Source organism: Vombatus ursinus, unplaced genomic scaffold (genome assembly GCF_900497805.2).
Source record: "Vombatus ursinus unplaced genomic scaffold, bare-nosed wombat genome assembly UNPS02015255.1, whole genome shotgun sequence".
Taxonomy (NCBI): domain Eukaryota; kingdom Metazoa; phylum Chordata; class Mammalia; order Diprotodontia; family Vombatidae; genus Vombatus; species Vombatus ursinus.
The window spans coordinates 32,193,062-32,208,199 of record NW_020955033.1 but is presented as its reverse complement, the minus strand read 5'-3'; the positions used below and the strand labels follow the sequence as shown (position 1 = coordinate 32,208,199).

At 34.4% G+C, this 15,138-nt stretch overlaps 1 protein-coding gene across 10 annotated transcripts in view; it reads left to right on the top strand.

Moving 5' to 3' along the window:
- LOC114031785 (band 4.1-like protein 3) overlaps positions 1-15,138 on the top strand; it is a 291,289-nt gene that overhangs the window by 244,864 nt on the left and 31,287 nt on the right. For all 10 annotated transcript variants that reach the window (XM_027846899.1, XM_027846900.1, XM_027846903.1 and 7 more), the window contains exons 9-11: positions 8,372-8,524; positions 12,937-13,034; positions 13,787-13,962. In XM_027846899.1, coding sequence (XP_027702700.1) covers positions 8,372-8,524; positions 12,937-13,034; positions 13,787-13,962 — 427 coding nt within the window. The remainder of the gene's footprint in view (positions 1-8,371; positions 8,525-12,936; positions 13,035-13,786; positions 13,963-15,138) is intronic.

Here is a 15,138-nt window from a genome sequence, read left to right as displayed (position 1 = left end):
CTTCAGGAAGGTGGCACGTTGTCCTTCACGGGGGATCTTCAAGGAGAGGCCCAATTACCATTTGTGAGTTAAGCTGTTGAGGAGATTTTTCTTGTGGTATAGGCCTGACTAGATCACCTCCAAGATCCTTCCCAGTTCTAAGATACTGTGATGATTCCAAGTTAAGACACTTTTTTGGATTCAAATGTCAATGTTATAATAATATGTTGTGTAATCTTTGGCCAGTCACACCCCATACCTCAGTTTCCTTAAGTATACAATAAGTGTTTTAGTTTCAATGACAACCTAATGTTGGGTTGTTTTTTTTTTTTTTCATCTCTCGAGTTTGACTTTCCTCTCACCATATCACTCACTTTGACCTCTTAATTATGTTTCATCTCTGTATTTCCAATTGACAGCTAGACATTTCTCTTTAAATATTTTTACTCAAATTCAAAACCAGAAGGGGCTTCTATTCTCATTCTCACACCCTGAACGTACACATTTTTGCACATTTCCAATACCAACATCATTTTTTCCCAGTCGTAACCCAAAAGCTTAGTCATTTGGGAATTATTCTTTATTCTCAAATCAATCACCATCTTGTTAGTTAATTCTTCCTTGAAAATTTTTTTTTTATCTTTTCCTGTCTCTGCTTTCACCATCTCTGTGGACGTCCTCATCACCTCACACTTGGATTTTTGTGATAGTCTCCAAATTAATTTCTCTGTATCTCATTTTTTTCCTCCCCTCATTGCTTCCTACATAGATACCTAGACTTAAAACATTGCTTTTTCTATATTTTTCCTCCTCTATTCAAGAATTTATAATAACTCTCCATTGACTGTTGAATAAATTTCAAACATGATGCAGGTTAATGTAATCAAGAGGTTAAAATGTTTTGGATTTAGAGGTCCTTGGTGTGAATCCAAGCTCAGCTATTTACTTACCTATGTGAGGCAAATCATTTTAATTTTCATTGGCCTTAATTTCCTCATATATAAAATAATGGGATTGAACTTTATGGTACAGTAAAGCCTCTTTCATCTCTGATTCTTTGATCTTTATTTTGACATTTAAAATCTTCCATAATCTAATCCTACTTTATTTGTCCAAACACATCTCCCATTTTTTGCTTCCACGTGCTCTTCTGTCTCAGTCTGCTGTAGTCTCCTTCCTTTCCCCTAAACAGCATGACTTAACCAGGCTTCTCTTTGGTGCTTTGTTCTCCGTTTTCTTCAACATTGCTGAAATGCCTCGCTTTATCTTATTTGTCTGATCTTCAGACAATGAGGAGTGGCCCAGCTCTACTCAGTTCTCTTCTCCTTGGTGTCTCCAGGCCACAATTAACTCACCTGTTTTTAGTCATAGCTTGACTTTAGTCCACATTTTGGCACTTAATTATTTTGTTTTGTGTTTCATTTTATGTAAATCTTTCTCTCAACAGATTCTGAATACATACCAAAAGCTTGTTTTGTTTCTCCCCTGTTTCAACTACAGTTTTTATACAGTTCACAGGATCAGAAATCCATAGCTGGAAGGGAACTTGGAGACCATCTAGTTCAATCCCTTCATTTTACAAATAGGGAAATAGAGGCCCCAAATGGTTAGGAAACTTGCTTACAAGTTGTCTGTGGCAGAATAAAGTTAAAATACACATCTTGTTGCTCCAAGGTCATTGTCCTTTCCATCACACCCAACTCCCTAGTGCATTTGACACCTACAGTAGCCATTCAAAATGTATTTGTTGAATTGAATGAATTTGTCGAATGTCTTTGAACCTCAAACTTCAGGTGCTATGGACAGTACCCTACTTTAAACATGATATTTTGAAGTCTTTCTTAAAATCTTTGCCACTGTTTTGGAGCATGTCCAACACAATGAAGTTCTTCAGAAGCTTCTGGTTTGCGTTTCACCTTTTAGTGAATGAATAATGCTCTGGAACATTGCAGTGCCTCCTGAATCAGTTCTATAATCACTGGAAATAGTTCAACCTAATTATTTATCTAGGAAAAACCAAATGGATGAAAAATGTCTTCTTGTCCAGGGTATGATATACTTTTGGGGGAACACCTCAAACCTCTGGAATTTAGATTGGTTGTGAGTTGAACTGCTGATACAAATCCTATTCCAATGGCAATTCATTTTTTCTTTTGCCTCTATACCCAGTAAAATCACAAGGAAATTGTAAAAGATTCCTATGCCAAGCATCTAATTGTGGCATGGAATCAGAGATGCAAATTTAAAATAAGTGTCACAGAGTCATTTTTTATAAGTTTCTAAGTTTTCCATGTTGTTGATTATTTTAAAGTTTGGATAATGGAGAAGAAGAGAAAAACAGGAAGCTGGCAGACTTTACACATTTTAAAAATGGAGAATTAGCCTGATGCCTCGTAAAAGTAGAAAGAATTAGGGCAAAATTTCAAGCAAGTTTTGATCTAAGATGTTCACAAAAATTCAACTAAATAAAATCAGATTATAATAATAGCTAATCATTGAAAATAGCATTCATAATATGGTTTCAAATAGTGCAAATAAGAGAAAATTAATTTGTCCCCAGAAATAAAGGTAGTGTGAATGCAGGCATGTAAATCATTTCATTGAGATATTAAGCAGAGTACTTCAGTGATAGACCCGGATTTTTAATGCAGCGGAAATTCATCATAATTTCATAATTTCCAAAAGGAAAGTTACTAAGTGAAATGAGAACTGATTTCCAATTATAAGTGAGATCCTAGTCTTCTATTTATAGCATGAAAATCCTATGTTTTTTAGAGTCATTCGAAATAAAAATCCAAATGTTCATTTCAGTATATGTTGTGTGTTATTCTTGCATGTTTTGTGTTTCTTCTCACAAGTGTATTTTGTCAACATTGTGTCTATGTTTTGGGGGTGTTTGTTTCTTGAGGCTTTGTTTTTCTTTGTCTTTCCCATCCTAATATGTCTCTTGGGAGCAATACTTGGTATTGTGCTTATCATCTTGCATTTATAGCCAATTGTTTCACCTCTGATTTTGAAAACTGTGAGGAATTTCAATTAGATTTCTACACAGTAGAAACAACACTGAGGAAGTCAGCAGACCTAAATTAAAGCTCTGACTTTGCCACTCATGTGACCTCATGACAGTTGATCTCCAGGAAAATCACTCAATCTCTCTCAGTCCCAGTCTCCTCATCACTAATAAATAAAATAAAATAAAATAAAATTAAATTAAATTAAATGATCATGCCCTTCATGCCTGTCTCTAAGAGATCTTATAAGACTCAAATAATCATGTTTAGGAAAGCACTTTGTCAATTTTGAATGGCTATGCCCATGTAAGGCACTTTCAGTGTTTATTATAATCATCATTATTTTATGTGCCCTTCTAAATCATAGGTAGACTTCTACCTTTTTAAAAACTAATGCTTTTAACCAATAGAAATATGATATATTTTAGGCACAACTGATTTAAAAAAGAAATGGAATGTTTCAACAGTTCTAAAATTTCATTAGACCTGATGCTGAGAATTTCTAGTTCTATAAGGCCCAGCAGCTAAATTTTAAAATCTGTCATTCTTACTTGACTGTCCTTCAGTGCTCCCTTCTCAGGCTATATTATAAATGCTTGGTCAGTGATGGGTGTCCAATGAAGAGCTGTTCTAGAAAGAATGATGAAATAATTGAAATAAAGATTTCGTTTAAAAGAAAATTTGTATAATATTGCCTCCTATATGTTCCAGACATGATCAGGATTATTGTTCTCTGTCTCTAGCAATCTGTGAAATTAAGTTCTTGTCAGTGAATCTATATGTGTTTTATGGCCAGTAAATATATATATATATATATATATATATATATATATATACACACACACATACATAACAGGGCTTTTTAGGTAAATGGCAGAAATTCTTTCCATATGCCAGAGGAATCCATATTTCTCCATTTTTTCTTTTCCCAAATCACCACATGAGGAATGTATACTAGGTACTTAATCTGAGATCCTCCTAGTTTATGAGATAGGCACTGGAATTATGTATAGTTTTAGAAAATTGATTCACATAAAGGAAGCACTAGCCATTCATCAACATAAAGTGACAATTCTTCAGATGAAATGTCTTAAAGGTCTTGCTAGATAGGTATTAGACCAGCCCTTATCTTTGGAACAAAATCCACTGGCTTATTTTCAAGTTGTATTATGTATTTTCAAATATGTGTTATATTGTAATATCCTGTGGTCAATTCAATCTGCTCCCATCATCAGCTATCAAAATGAAGCAATGCATTTTCAGTATACAGGACTTTATTTTAATGTGATTAAGTTCTATTTATAATCTTATATTTTCCTTCAGATGGACCAAAAAATTATCTTTGGATTCAGGGATTTAGCTATATACCAGAGATATTAAGTAGGTAGTGTTTCTTTGAAGTGGACAGTTTAATTTGTTTCCAAATTAATTTTAAAATTTTCAGATAGGTTTTATATTCTTGACGTGCTTTTTCATTTAAAAATATTTCATTACCGTAACACACACACACACACACACACACACACATATATCTGACCCAATAGTGAATATCTAAGTTCTTTTAAAGTCACTCAAAGGTGAAATTAAGAGATTTTGATGCAAGAGTTTTGTCTAATAGCAAAAGCACTGGTGCAGACACCAAGAGGCCTAGGTTCCACATGTGAGCTTCTCCTGAGCCCCAGTCCCACATCAATAAAGTGCTGTGTGACACAGAGGCTCACTTTCCAGGGCTTAGTTAACTCCTTTCAGTTTCTGGGACTCATTTTCTTCCTTGCAAAAGGAGGGCCTTTGAGTGGGTGATCTCTCTCTACCTTTACAGCTCAGACTTTGCTTTTGTCTTTTAAAAGTTGATTAAAGGAAGCTATTGTGTAGATTGTTGTGCTATTATATTGTAACCAGCTACCTAGGATGGTTATTTTTATTTTTCTCACTGCTGTTTCTTGGGGGAAACTATCCCTTTTTCCTCTCTCAATTTATGATGAATTATGTAATTATGGTATAATTATGGCAGCTAGATGGCACAGTGGATAGAGTGCCAGACCTGAAGTCTGGAAGACTCGTCTTCCTGAGTTCAAATCTGACCTCAGACACTTACTGTGTGATCCTGGGCAAGTCACTTAACCCTCTTTGCCTCAGTTTCCTCATCTATAAAATGAGCTGGAGAAGGAAATGGCAAACCATTATGGTATCTTTGCCAAGAAAACCCCAGTTGGGGTCATGAAGAGTCAGACATGACTAAAAGTGACTGAACAACAATGAAAATGTAATTATGAAACTTTCTAATTTAAGGTCATAAATGTATTACATGTAACGGAATTTTCATATTTTAGAGGGTGTCAATTGTAGGTAATATTTCAGTGGCCATGAAGATTGACCTTTCTAAAATACTGTGGATAGGAGATGTTTAGTGCCTCCCACATAGCAGACCCTTAATAAGAGCTAGTTGATTGAAATGATATTTATACAAGAATTGTAAGTTGAGATTAAAAAGATCATAGAATCACACAATTTTTGAATTTGTAAAAGTTGTCAGAGACTATCCAGTTTGGAGTTCTTAGCCTTTCTCATAGATCCCTTGTCAGTCTAGTGAAATCTATGGACTCCTCTATTAATAAAGTATATAAGGCTATAAAGAGAAACAATTCTGTTGAAATGTAGTTATAAAACTATTTTAAAAACAAATTCATGGACTTTAGGTTAGGCCATGATCTAGTCCAACCTATATTCACAGAAATGATCCCTTTTATCACTTAGCCAACAAGTAACCAACTAAGCTTTTCCTGAAGACCTCAAATAAGGGAAAATAAATATTAGCTCACATTTGTATAGAATTGTAAAGATCATAAATAGCTTTAGACACATTTTTCATTGTTCAACATTTCAGTTGTGACTGACTCCCTGTGATCCTATTTTGGATACTGGAATGGTTTTCCATTTTCTTCTCCAGCTCATTTTACAGATGAGGAAACTGAGGCCAACAGGGTTAACTTACTTGCCCAGGGTCACACAACTAGTAAGTGTCTGAGGCCAGATTTGAACTCAGGAAGATGAGTCTTCCTGATTCTAAGTCCAGTGCTCTATCAGCCACACCACCTAGCTGCCCCCTTTAGACATATTACATTGTTTAATTCTCACAACTCTATGGATCTTTGTTTATTTAATAAGATTTAAAATAATTTTCTGACTTTGATAAGAGATGGGATGTCTATATGAAGTGGCCATCATTTCTTGACTTTTGCAGTGCTGGGGCATTTCATGTTTATGTTGCTTTGTTGATGTCATTGTTTAAGCCTTTTGCCTTTATTCAGACTTTGGACAAACTATAACATGCTATGAGTTTTTTAGGCTTTTTATTTTCCTGGACAGTTTAACAATCAAGCCACGGGTGTAGTTATCATTACTTTTGATGCATTTGCAACTTAAAAATGAAGAGTACTTTGGCCTTAGGATTCATCCTGCATTCACAGGCACCGATTGGTTATGTCATTCATTTTAATTCCTTAGCTACTTTTAAAGAAACACTTTTAAGCATGATAATTCGATGGAAAGAAACCTTCATGTATCATTTTGTATAGTACTTCATAGTTTAATGGTTCATTGGATTCCTAGTTATGTTGCTAATACACACTAGTTTGGGAATCTTGGGTGAGTCATTGAACCTCTGTGAACTTGAATTTCCTTATTTGGAAAATGAGATTAATAATACCATCCTCATGGGATTATCGTGAGGATTGACTGATATATATGAAAGCATCATTAAATTTACTAAAACATACAATTTTTCTTTTGGTTTCCCAATTTGATTTCTCCATTTCCTTTTAAAATATGTCTCAGCCTGTAGTATTTTAAATGGTTTCTGCTTGGAAAATAACCACATGACCACTACCAACCCTTTATTTACTCCTTGACATCATTACTAAATAGTTGCCTTGGTTCACATCGGAACCAAAAAGTAGACCTCAAAATAGTTCCAAAACTTTGTCCCAGTTTCTCATTTGGATGACGCTTTAGGATACCTTGGGAGCACTGAAGAATCATTGCTACCCACTCTAGCTTAATGTGATCGCATATCAAGGCACTCACTGCATAAAGTAATTTACTTGGATTTAGGCTGTGATTTTTGGGCTAAGATTTCCCTTCCTTGTAATACTTCTATGTTGTTGGCAGGACTCCAGAACACAGTGGAATATTTTCCCCAAGGCATGGCAGATTTGGGTGATCATCATGATTTGGCTCTTCCCTTTTTCCCAGTGACATTAAAAGAATGTGAGAGCAGAGGAGGAGGTGGCCGTGCCAGCTGTTGATAAAAATGATCCAAGATTCGTATGCATGCTATTAGCCCATGAGTATTCCTATCCATTACCATGGTGTAAACACACACACACACACACACACACACACACACACACACACACACACAAAACACAAAACACAACAGTGCAGTTGTCTTCCAAACATAACTCTAAGGCTGGCCTTTTTTTTTTTTTTTTAAGCTAGTTTCTTCTTCAAAGCTGTTTTTTATTTACTTACATTTAAAAAAAATTTTGAGTAGAGGCCTGCAACTGGCGAAATTTGCTCTGGAAGCTGATCTTGACCCTTTCTATTGGGAGACTAAAATTCATTACAATCCCTTAAAAAAGCCTGTCCATACAACCAACATTTCTAGTGAGTCATCAGAATGTTTAGGAAGTGTCTGTGGCTATTTACATATGATGTCTGCTATGCAGGAATGTACTATTTTTCTAACAAAAATGTCCTCAAATACATCAATTGTTAATGAAAACTTAATTGTGGTATCCCAAATTATAAATTAATCCTTTTAAAGGATTATTTAGTATGATGGAAACGGTACTGGGTTGGAAGTCCACAGACTTGGGTGCCGGGTCTAGTGCCCCTATTAATTAATTCTGGGACATTAGATAGATCAGTTAATCTCTCTAAACATCGATTTCCTCATCCATAAAATGGATGAAGTAGTTATTCATCAGCTACTATGCAGCTATATGAACAGAGCATTCGACCTGGAGCCAGGAATACTTGAGTTCAAATCCAGCCCTGTGGACTAGCTGTATGAAAAAGTCATTTTATTGTTGCCTCAGTTTCTTCAACTGTAAAATGGAAATGATAATAGCACCTACTTCTCAGGGTTGGTGTGAGAATCAAATGAGATAATATTTATAAAATCTTTTGCAAATCTTGAAGTGCTATATAAATACTACTATGTCACAGGATTAGTGTGACAATTAAATAAGATGATTTATGGGATAACACTTTGTAAATCATAATACCCTCCAGAGCTATAAATTGTGGTGATGTTGTTAGATAGATGAAAAGAAAGAAACTGACATAATTTTGTTATTTCTGCTGTTTTCTCCCCCCAGGACTCTGAAGGAGTAGAAATTATGTTAGGAGTTTGTGCAAGTGGTCTTTTGATATATCGAGACAGACTCCGCATTAACAGATTTGCCTGGCCAAAAGTTCTGAAAATTTCTTACAAAAGGAACAATTTTTACATAAAAATCAGACCAGGGGAGGTAAGTAAATACATGTCATAATTTTCACTGGGTAAGTTATTGATATCATGGACAAATTGAATTATATCTTTTCAAAAGCTTTCATTACTGATATGTTTATTATCACTTGCAAGTACCTGGAAGGATTTTTGAAGTTTTTCTGATAATCCAAAATATGTTAAATATTTATTTCATTTGTGTTCTGTTGTGTCCTATTTCTTCTATCTCATAACTTGTTTCTAAGATTTTTCATAGAATCACAGAATCTCGGAGTTTAAAGGGGCCTCTGAAGGTATCTAGTCAACTTCAATCAAAGATTTCTTTTACAAACATATCTGACAAGGATGATCCATTCTTCATTCAAAGACATGTGATGGTGGCAGGCCCATCATGTCCTGAGTCAGTCCATTCCACATCTGTACATCTCTACTATTTGTAATCCGTAAACATTTTTCCTAATTCTGTCATCTAGTGCCAAACAAAGGAAGTCTCTTTCTTTTCCATGTACCATTCAATCAAATACTTGAAGACATCTATCTTCTGATCCTGATATCATCTCAGAAACTTCTGAAAAAGTCTAATTTTTTTTCTAAGTCTCATTGCTAACTCTGATTGCCTTTTCTCAGTCCTCATTCTCATTGTCCTTTATGAAGGTTTTTATACCATCAACCACCTCTTCCTCCTGTATGTTTTCTCTTCCCTTGGCTTCTATGACACTGCTTTCTCCTGGTTCTCCTCTTGTCTGTCTGATCACTTCTCATTCTCTTTCACTGAACCATCATTCACCTCCTGCTCTTTAAACATGTGTCCCTATCCTTTGCCCTCTTTTCTTCTCCTTTTATAGTCAATTTCTCTTGTTGATCTCATCTACTCAATTGAGTTTAATATATTTTTCACAGTTGAACCCAAGATATTTATTCAGCCCGTATCTGTCACCCCTAAATTCTAGCTGCACATCACCAACTACTTGTTAGTAGTAACTTCACCTACGTACGTCATTATGGAAATTGTTATCTCCAGAGGTGGACTTTGAACACACCTTCTTGATTCCTGTAGTTTAGTCTTCTTTGTATGTCATATTCTATCCAGATTGTCCTAACTGCCTTGAATTTGCCACTCTATCTTCGGTCTCTGTGCATTTACACAGTCTTACATGCCTGGAATCTCTTTGTTTTCATTCAGAATTTTTATATTCCTTCAAAATTCAGTTTAGGTGCCATGTCCAAGGCAAAGCATTGCCTATCCTCCCCCCAGCCATCCCAAGTTGTTAGTGCTCACTATGTTGTGAAATTACCTTTTTTATTTATATAATTACCTTATTTATTTATTCATGTACATGTTCTATCCCACTCCCCACCCCCACCAGCGATAATGTAAGCTCCTTGAAGGAATGTGATCAATGCCTTTTTTTGTTTTAGAACCTCCATTGTGTGGCATACTGCTTTGCACATAGTTTTTGCTCAATAAACCATTCCTGAATTGCATTGAATCCAGGATAAAGTCTTTTTTTAAGTCTCCTCACCATCTTAGCCACTTTCTCAGACATGTTGCAGCTTATTTTTCCTAAAATGTTTTTCATTGAAGTGATCAGAAACAGTAGACGCACTATTACTAACATCCAGTGCAGTAGGACCATGATTTTCTTCATTCTGAACAACATAATGTTGATCACGCGGACTAAAATCACTTTCTCCCTCTTATGATGCTGCCCCATTGTTAGTCTACTCCACTAACAGCTCAATCAGAAACTGTTGTCTAGGCATTATTTCCTTCATCCACTATTTGTTTGTTTATTTTTTGATTGTGGGTATGGGATTTTACGTTGAAATGAGAAAACATTTGTAAAGCATTTTTCAAACCTTTAGAGCACTGTATAAATACTAGCTATTATTGTTACTATTGTATTTGATCTTACTAGAAATTACCCATCATTTTAGCCAATCAAAAACTTTTAAAATTACAATTTTGTCAATCATTGTGTTGGTGATTCCTTACAACTTCGTGTTACCTGCTGACTTGGCAAGCATTCCATCTATTCTTTAATCCTAGTAATTAGTTATTTTTAATTGAATAGAATTGGGCCAAGGACATCAATCTCATGACATTCATTAGAAACTCCTTTCTATATTGAGGCTTATTCATTGATCACTATTTGGAATTTCATCAGTCAATTATTTCTAAGTCCACCGAACTAGATAATCATTTTATGCATATGCTAAAACCCAAATATAGTTTGTTTTTGGAATTCTTCTGTTCTAACAAATTAACTAACTATATGTGTAAAGGAAATAAGTAGCCTGGCATGGCTTTATCTTCCTATGTTACAGTGATAAATTGGTAGTGGCTTTTGACCACTACTTCCCTCTATAAGTGCCCACTATCCTTGAATTTCAGTTTCCCATCTTGAGTCCTAATTCTGTACATAAGTGGAAATGCAAGGTTGATTAGTAATTTTCTGCCTTATAAATTACAAATTATAGTATTAAGAAACCCTCAGTTTTCACTTTGTTTGTAATAATTTTTCAGGTAAATATCATGTATCTTTTTTGTACATTTGTGTGAGTCATGTGAAGTCCAGAAAAATTTCATCTGTACTTTGTTCTTTACTTAAAATTTGTTCTTTACTAAAAATTTACTTAAAATTTAAAAAATTCTTTACTTAAAATTACTTAAAATTAAAATTGGATATCTTGTAGCTATTGGGAAGCAATGTGGAAGAATGATATAGGAGCACTAAAGAAGTTCTCTGAATCTTCAGTGATTTGACTGTTCTAACATTCAATTCAACAATTATTAAGTACCTACTTTAACCAAGGCATTGTGCTAAATAAATACTGTTGATACCAAAGTACAAATGGAAAAGCAGATTATTCTCTCAAGGAGTTCGTATTCTTATAAATACACAGACACACACATATAAAACATTTACAATACACACATATATGTTATTTATTTTTAATTTTGAGTACTTTATTACTTAATATAGGAGTTTTTAATGGAAATCCTAAAAATTCTTCTTCAAACTATTTATTCCTAATGGCAGTTCCATTATGGAGGAAATATACCATTCATTTTTAAAAAGCAAAAGAAATAAAAGAATACAAATTTTAAACCATAAAGTTTTATATAGATAAAAACAAAGGTTTTTTTTTTTGGCTATATAAGAGGTTAATTTGAAATTACAGTAAATTTGTATAATAATCATAGCCTAGAGGCTACATCATAGAAATGTATAGTATATACATGTAGATATAAATGAATGATATCTTTGCCTATTGGACAATAGTTTATGCTACCTCCTGTGTATTCCTTATGTGGTAAATGAGAAAAGAGAACACAGTTACACCTGGAACATCAAGCTTTTCTCTCTCAACCATTCCCAGAGACTTGAACCAAATCTTGATAGCCCAAGGAGATTGAAGAGCAGCCCAAACCTGGCTGAATTTGTATGTCTTCTCCTTCATCTGTCACCTTCATTGTTGCCGCATGAACCACTGTGCTAGCAATCCATTTAATCAGAAACAAGTAGACAATCGAGTGGAAAAAAGATAGGGAGATGGGTGATGACACTCAAAAAATTTATTTGGTGAAAAGGTAGTGATGAGGGTTTAGTTTGAAAGATGTGAATGTTTATGATTACTGCCCTCTGGTGGTTTGATTGATAGCATCAGCAGTTCAACAAACATCAAAATGAAACCTAGATGCATGAAGTCTTTTTTTTAATTTCAGTGAAGCATCCAAAGAATATAAGGTCATCCTGAAAACTACCCAAAGTTTTGGACTTTGGGAAAACAACTTGGAACTTAAATACAATGGAGGCCAAAATACTTCACATCTGGCAAGATAATTCATGTTAGATCAAATTGAACCACCAAACCAGCAGGGTATATGTTATTAGGTGAACGATGAAATGGAAGAATTTCACAAAATCCTTAGAATTTTATTCATTAACTAGACAAGTACTAAGAGGGAATTGGGTTATATGCTTTAACTGGATATTCTAAATCTATTGTAAGAAGAGACTATCTAAATTTAGCTCTTGGTCAACAAGCATTCACTAAATGAGTAAGCACTAGGTATACAAAGAAAGGGAGAAACACCTTTTATGCATTTGTGATTTGTATGTAGCAAAATTGAATATTTGCTGAAGGGAGATCCTTAGGTCCTCTAAGTCTGATGTATGGAAGATTATTATAAGGAAGACACATTCCTGTGAAAATTGGCTTTACTTAAAAGCTTAAAATATATGAAGACCACTATAAATTTCGTGTGTTAAATATAATTATATAATTATATACGTATCCGAATGATCTTTGCAAACTATTTTTGAGGCTATTACGTTTACATGTCATAAAAATTATTGTGTAAATTCTTTATTGAAAAATCAATGTTCAGTCAAAAGTTTTTTTTTTTCTTTTCTTCTTCTCATCTAGTTTGAACAATTTGAAAGTACCATTGGGTTTAAGTTGCCAAACCATCGTGCTGCAAAGCGTTTATGGAAAGTATGTGTTGAACACCACACATTTTTCAGGTAAGTAGAGATCTTTTCTTTCTTTTTTTTTAACAGCTGTAGAATAATTCAGCTAATGAAGGCAAATTGTTAGCAATTAATTGTCCTAAGGAAAATTTCTTAGAGGAAGAAATATATTTAAAATTCAGAAGTAAGTGTTTCTTTAACAACTCAAATTAGCGGTTTGCAAAAAATTAGTTTTGGGGCTCATGTACATTTTTATACTGTAGTTTCCAACACTTTCCCAACTTTTCATAGTTTCTACCCTGACCTTTTCCTTGGCCTTATATCTAGAATCCTTGTCTTTCTCTTTTTTATAATATTATAGTATTTTTTTCTCAGAATATTTCTTCCATTCTTTATTTCTTTGAAATTTGCCCATCACTACTCTAGATTTCAATCTCTCTTTCTTACTGTGTAATAAAAAAAGAAATATCTGCCCATAAAAACCAGCACATTAAACCTGACATGTTCTGGTTTGGGAAATAATTGTTTTTGCTCATTAATATCACCTAATTGCTTTTTGTTCTTCAGAGCAATAGCATTTGAATTGAATTGTACTCCTCTTGTCCAATCAATTTTTTTAGCTTAATATTTATATAATAATTTGTTGAAACAGGAGAATCTATAGTATTTCACTTTCCGTGTGTGTGTGTGTGTGTGTGTGTGTGTGTGTGTGTGTGTGTGTGTGAGAGAGAGAGAGAGAGAGAGAGAGAGAGAGAGAGAGAGAGAGAGAGAAATGTTTAATAATTTTCCCCCCTGATGCTTCTTAGGCTGTTGTTACCAGAAGCACCGCCAAAGAAATTCCTTACCTTGGGTTCCAAATTTCGCTATAGTGGTAGAACTCAAGCCCAAACAAGAAGAGCTAGTGCACTGATAGACCGACCGGCACCTTATTTTGAGCGTTCTTCTAGCAAACGGTATACAATGTCCCGCAGCCTGGATGGGGGTAAGAGCCATTGACTATCTCACTTTAGAATTATTATTAGTTATGATGGGCTCAAGAAAGAGTCATAAGCTTTCTATAAACTCAGATTTCCTCATCTTGTGATAAAAGAAATGCTGTTGTATGTGACTGGGTGTAATTTTTAAACTAACAAGTCTACCTGTAGCCTCAATTTATATATTTTTTCCAGTTTCTCTTAGATCAAAATGTAGACAGTGGGTTGTAGAAAATAAAGAATCCTGCCTCTTCATGGTAGCCTAACTGGTTTTAACAGGGATGGAATGGGACTGGACCTGTCATTTCATTGGTAGAGGGAAATTCCCTCTACCAATGCTTATATCTGCACGTGGGTTGCAATTTATAATTTTATAGAGTTGCCTGGGAGAGGTTAAATGGTTTGTCCTGTGTCACACATTCAGTATGTATTAAAGTCATGACTTGAACCCACACCTTCCTGACTCCAAGGCCAGTTCTCTATCTACTCCATACCATCTTGCCTCTTAACTTTTATTGATAATTCAGGAAATTTTTGATTCAAGAGAAAGATATGCTGTAGCACCAAAAAATGGCAGTCATAGAGTATATGAGTAACACAAATCTGTTGCAGGTCAACCCTGTATAAATCTTCTGAGCAGGTTTATTGACAATTCCCGAAAGTAAACAATGTGTTACATGTGTCCTTACTTTGAAGTAATAAATATAATTTAGTTTTTATAATTGACTAATAATGGTAGATAGAAATGATCATACTAGGCTCTGTTGCCTGTTATAGAAACTATATTAAGGGCTTGAAATTAATGTTATTTGTTGTAAATAAAAGAAAGAACTGCTTAATAACCTAACAAACTTAGGGACATTACCTGCTATTGATGATTAAGTTAAATGAATGTATGGTAAAATTGTACTGGTACATGATTGTTTCAGAAATTCTTTTTACAAAATAATATGTTATCAATATTGTAGGTACTTTTCCTACCTCTCAACTCTTTTCCCCTCTACTTCTACCTAACTGCTATGGAAGGGAGATATGTTAGATACATTCCTAGGGGAAAACTCAGAATACATTTCCACATAGAAATATTGTTATCCTTGATAGATAATTCAATACAATTCAGATGTGGTTGTTGATGAAATTGGCTCTCTTGTTATACTCCAAGATATATTAGTTCACCATTGGTA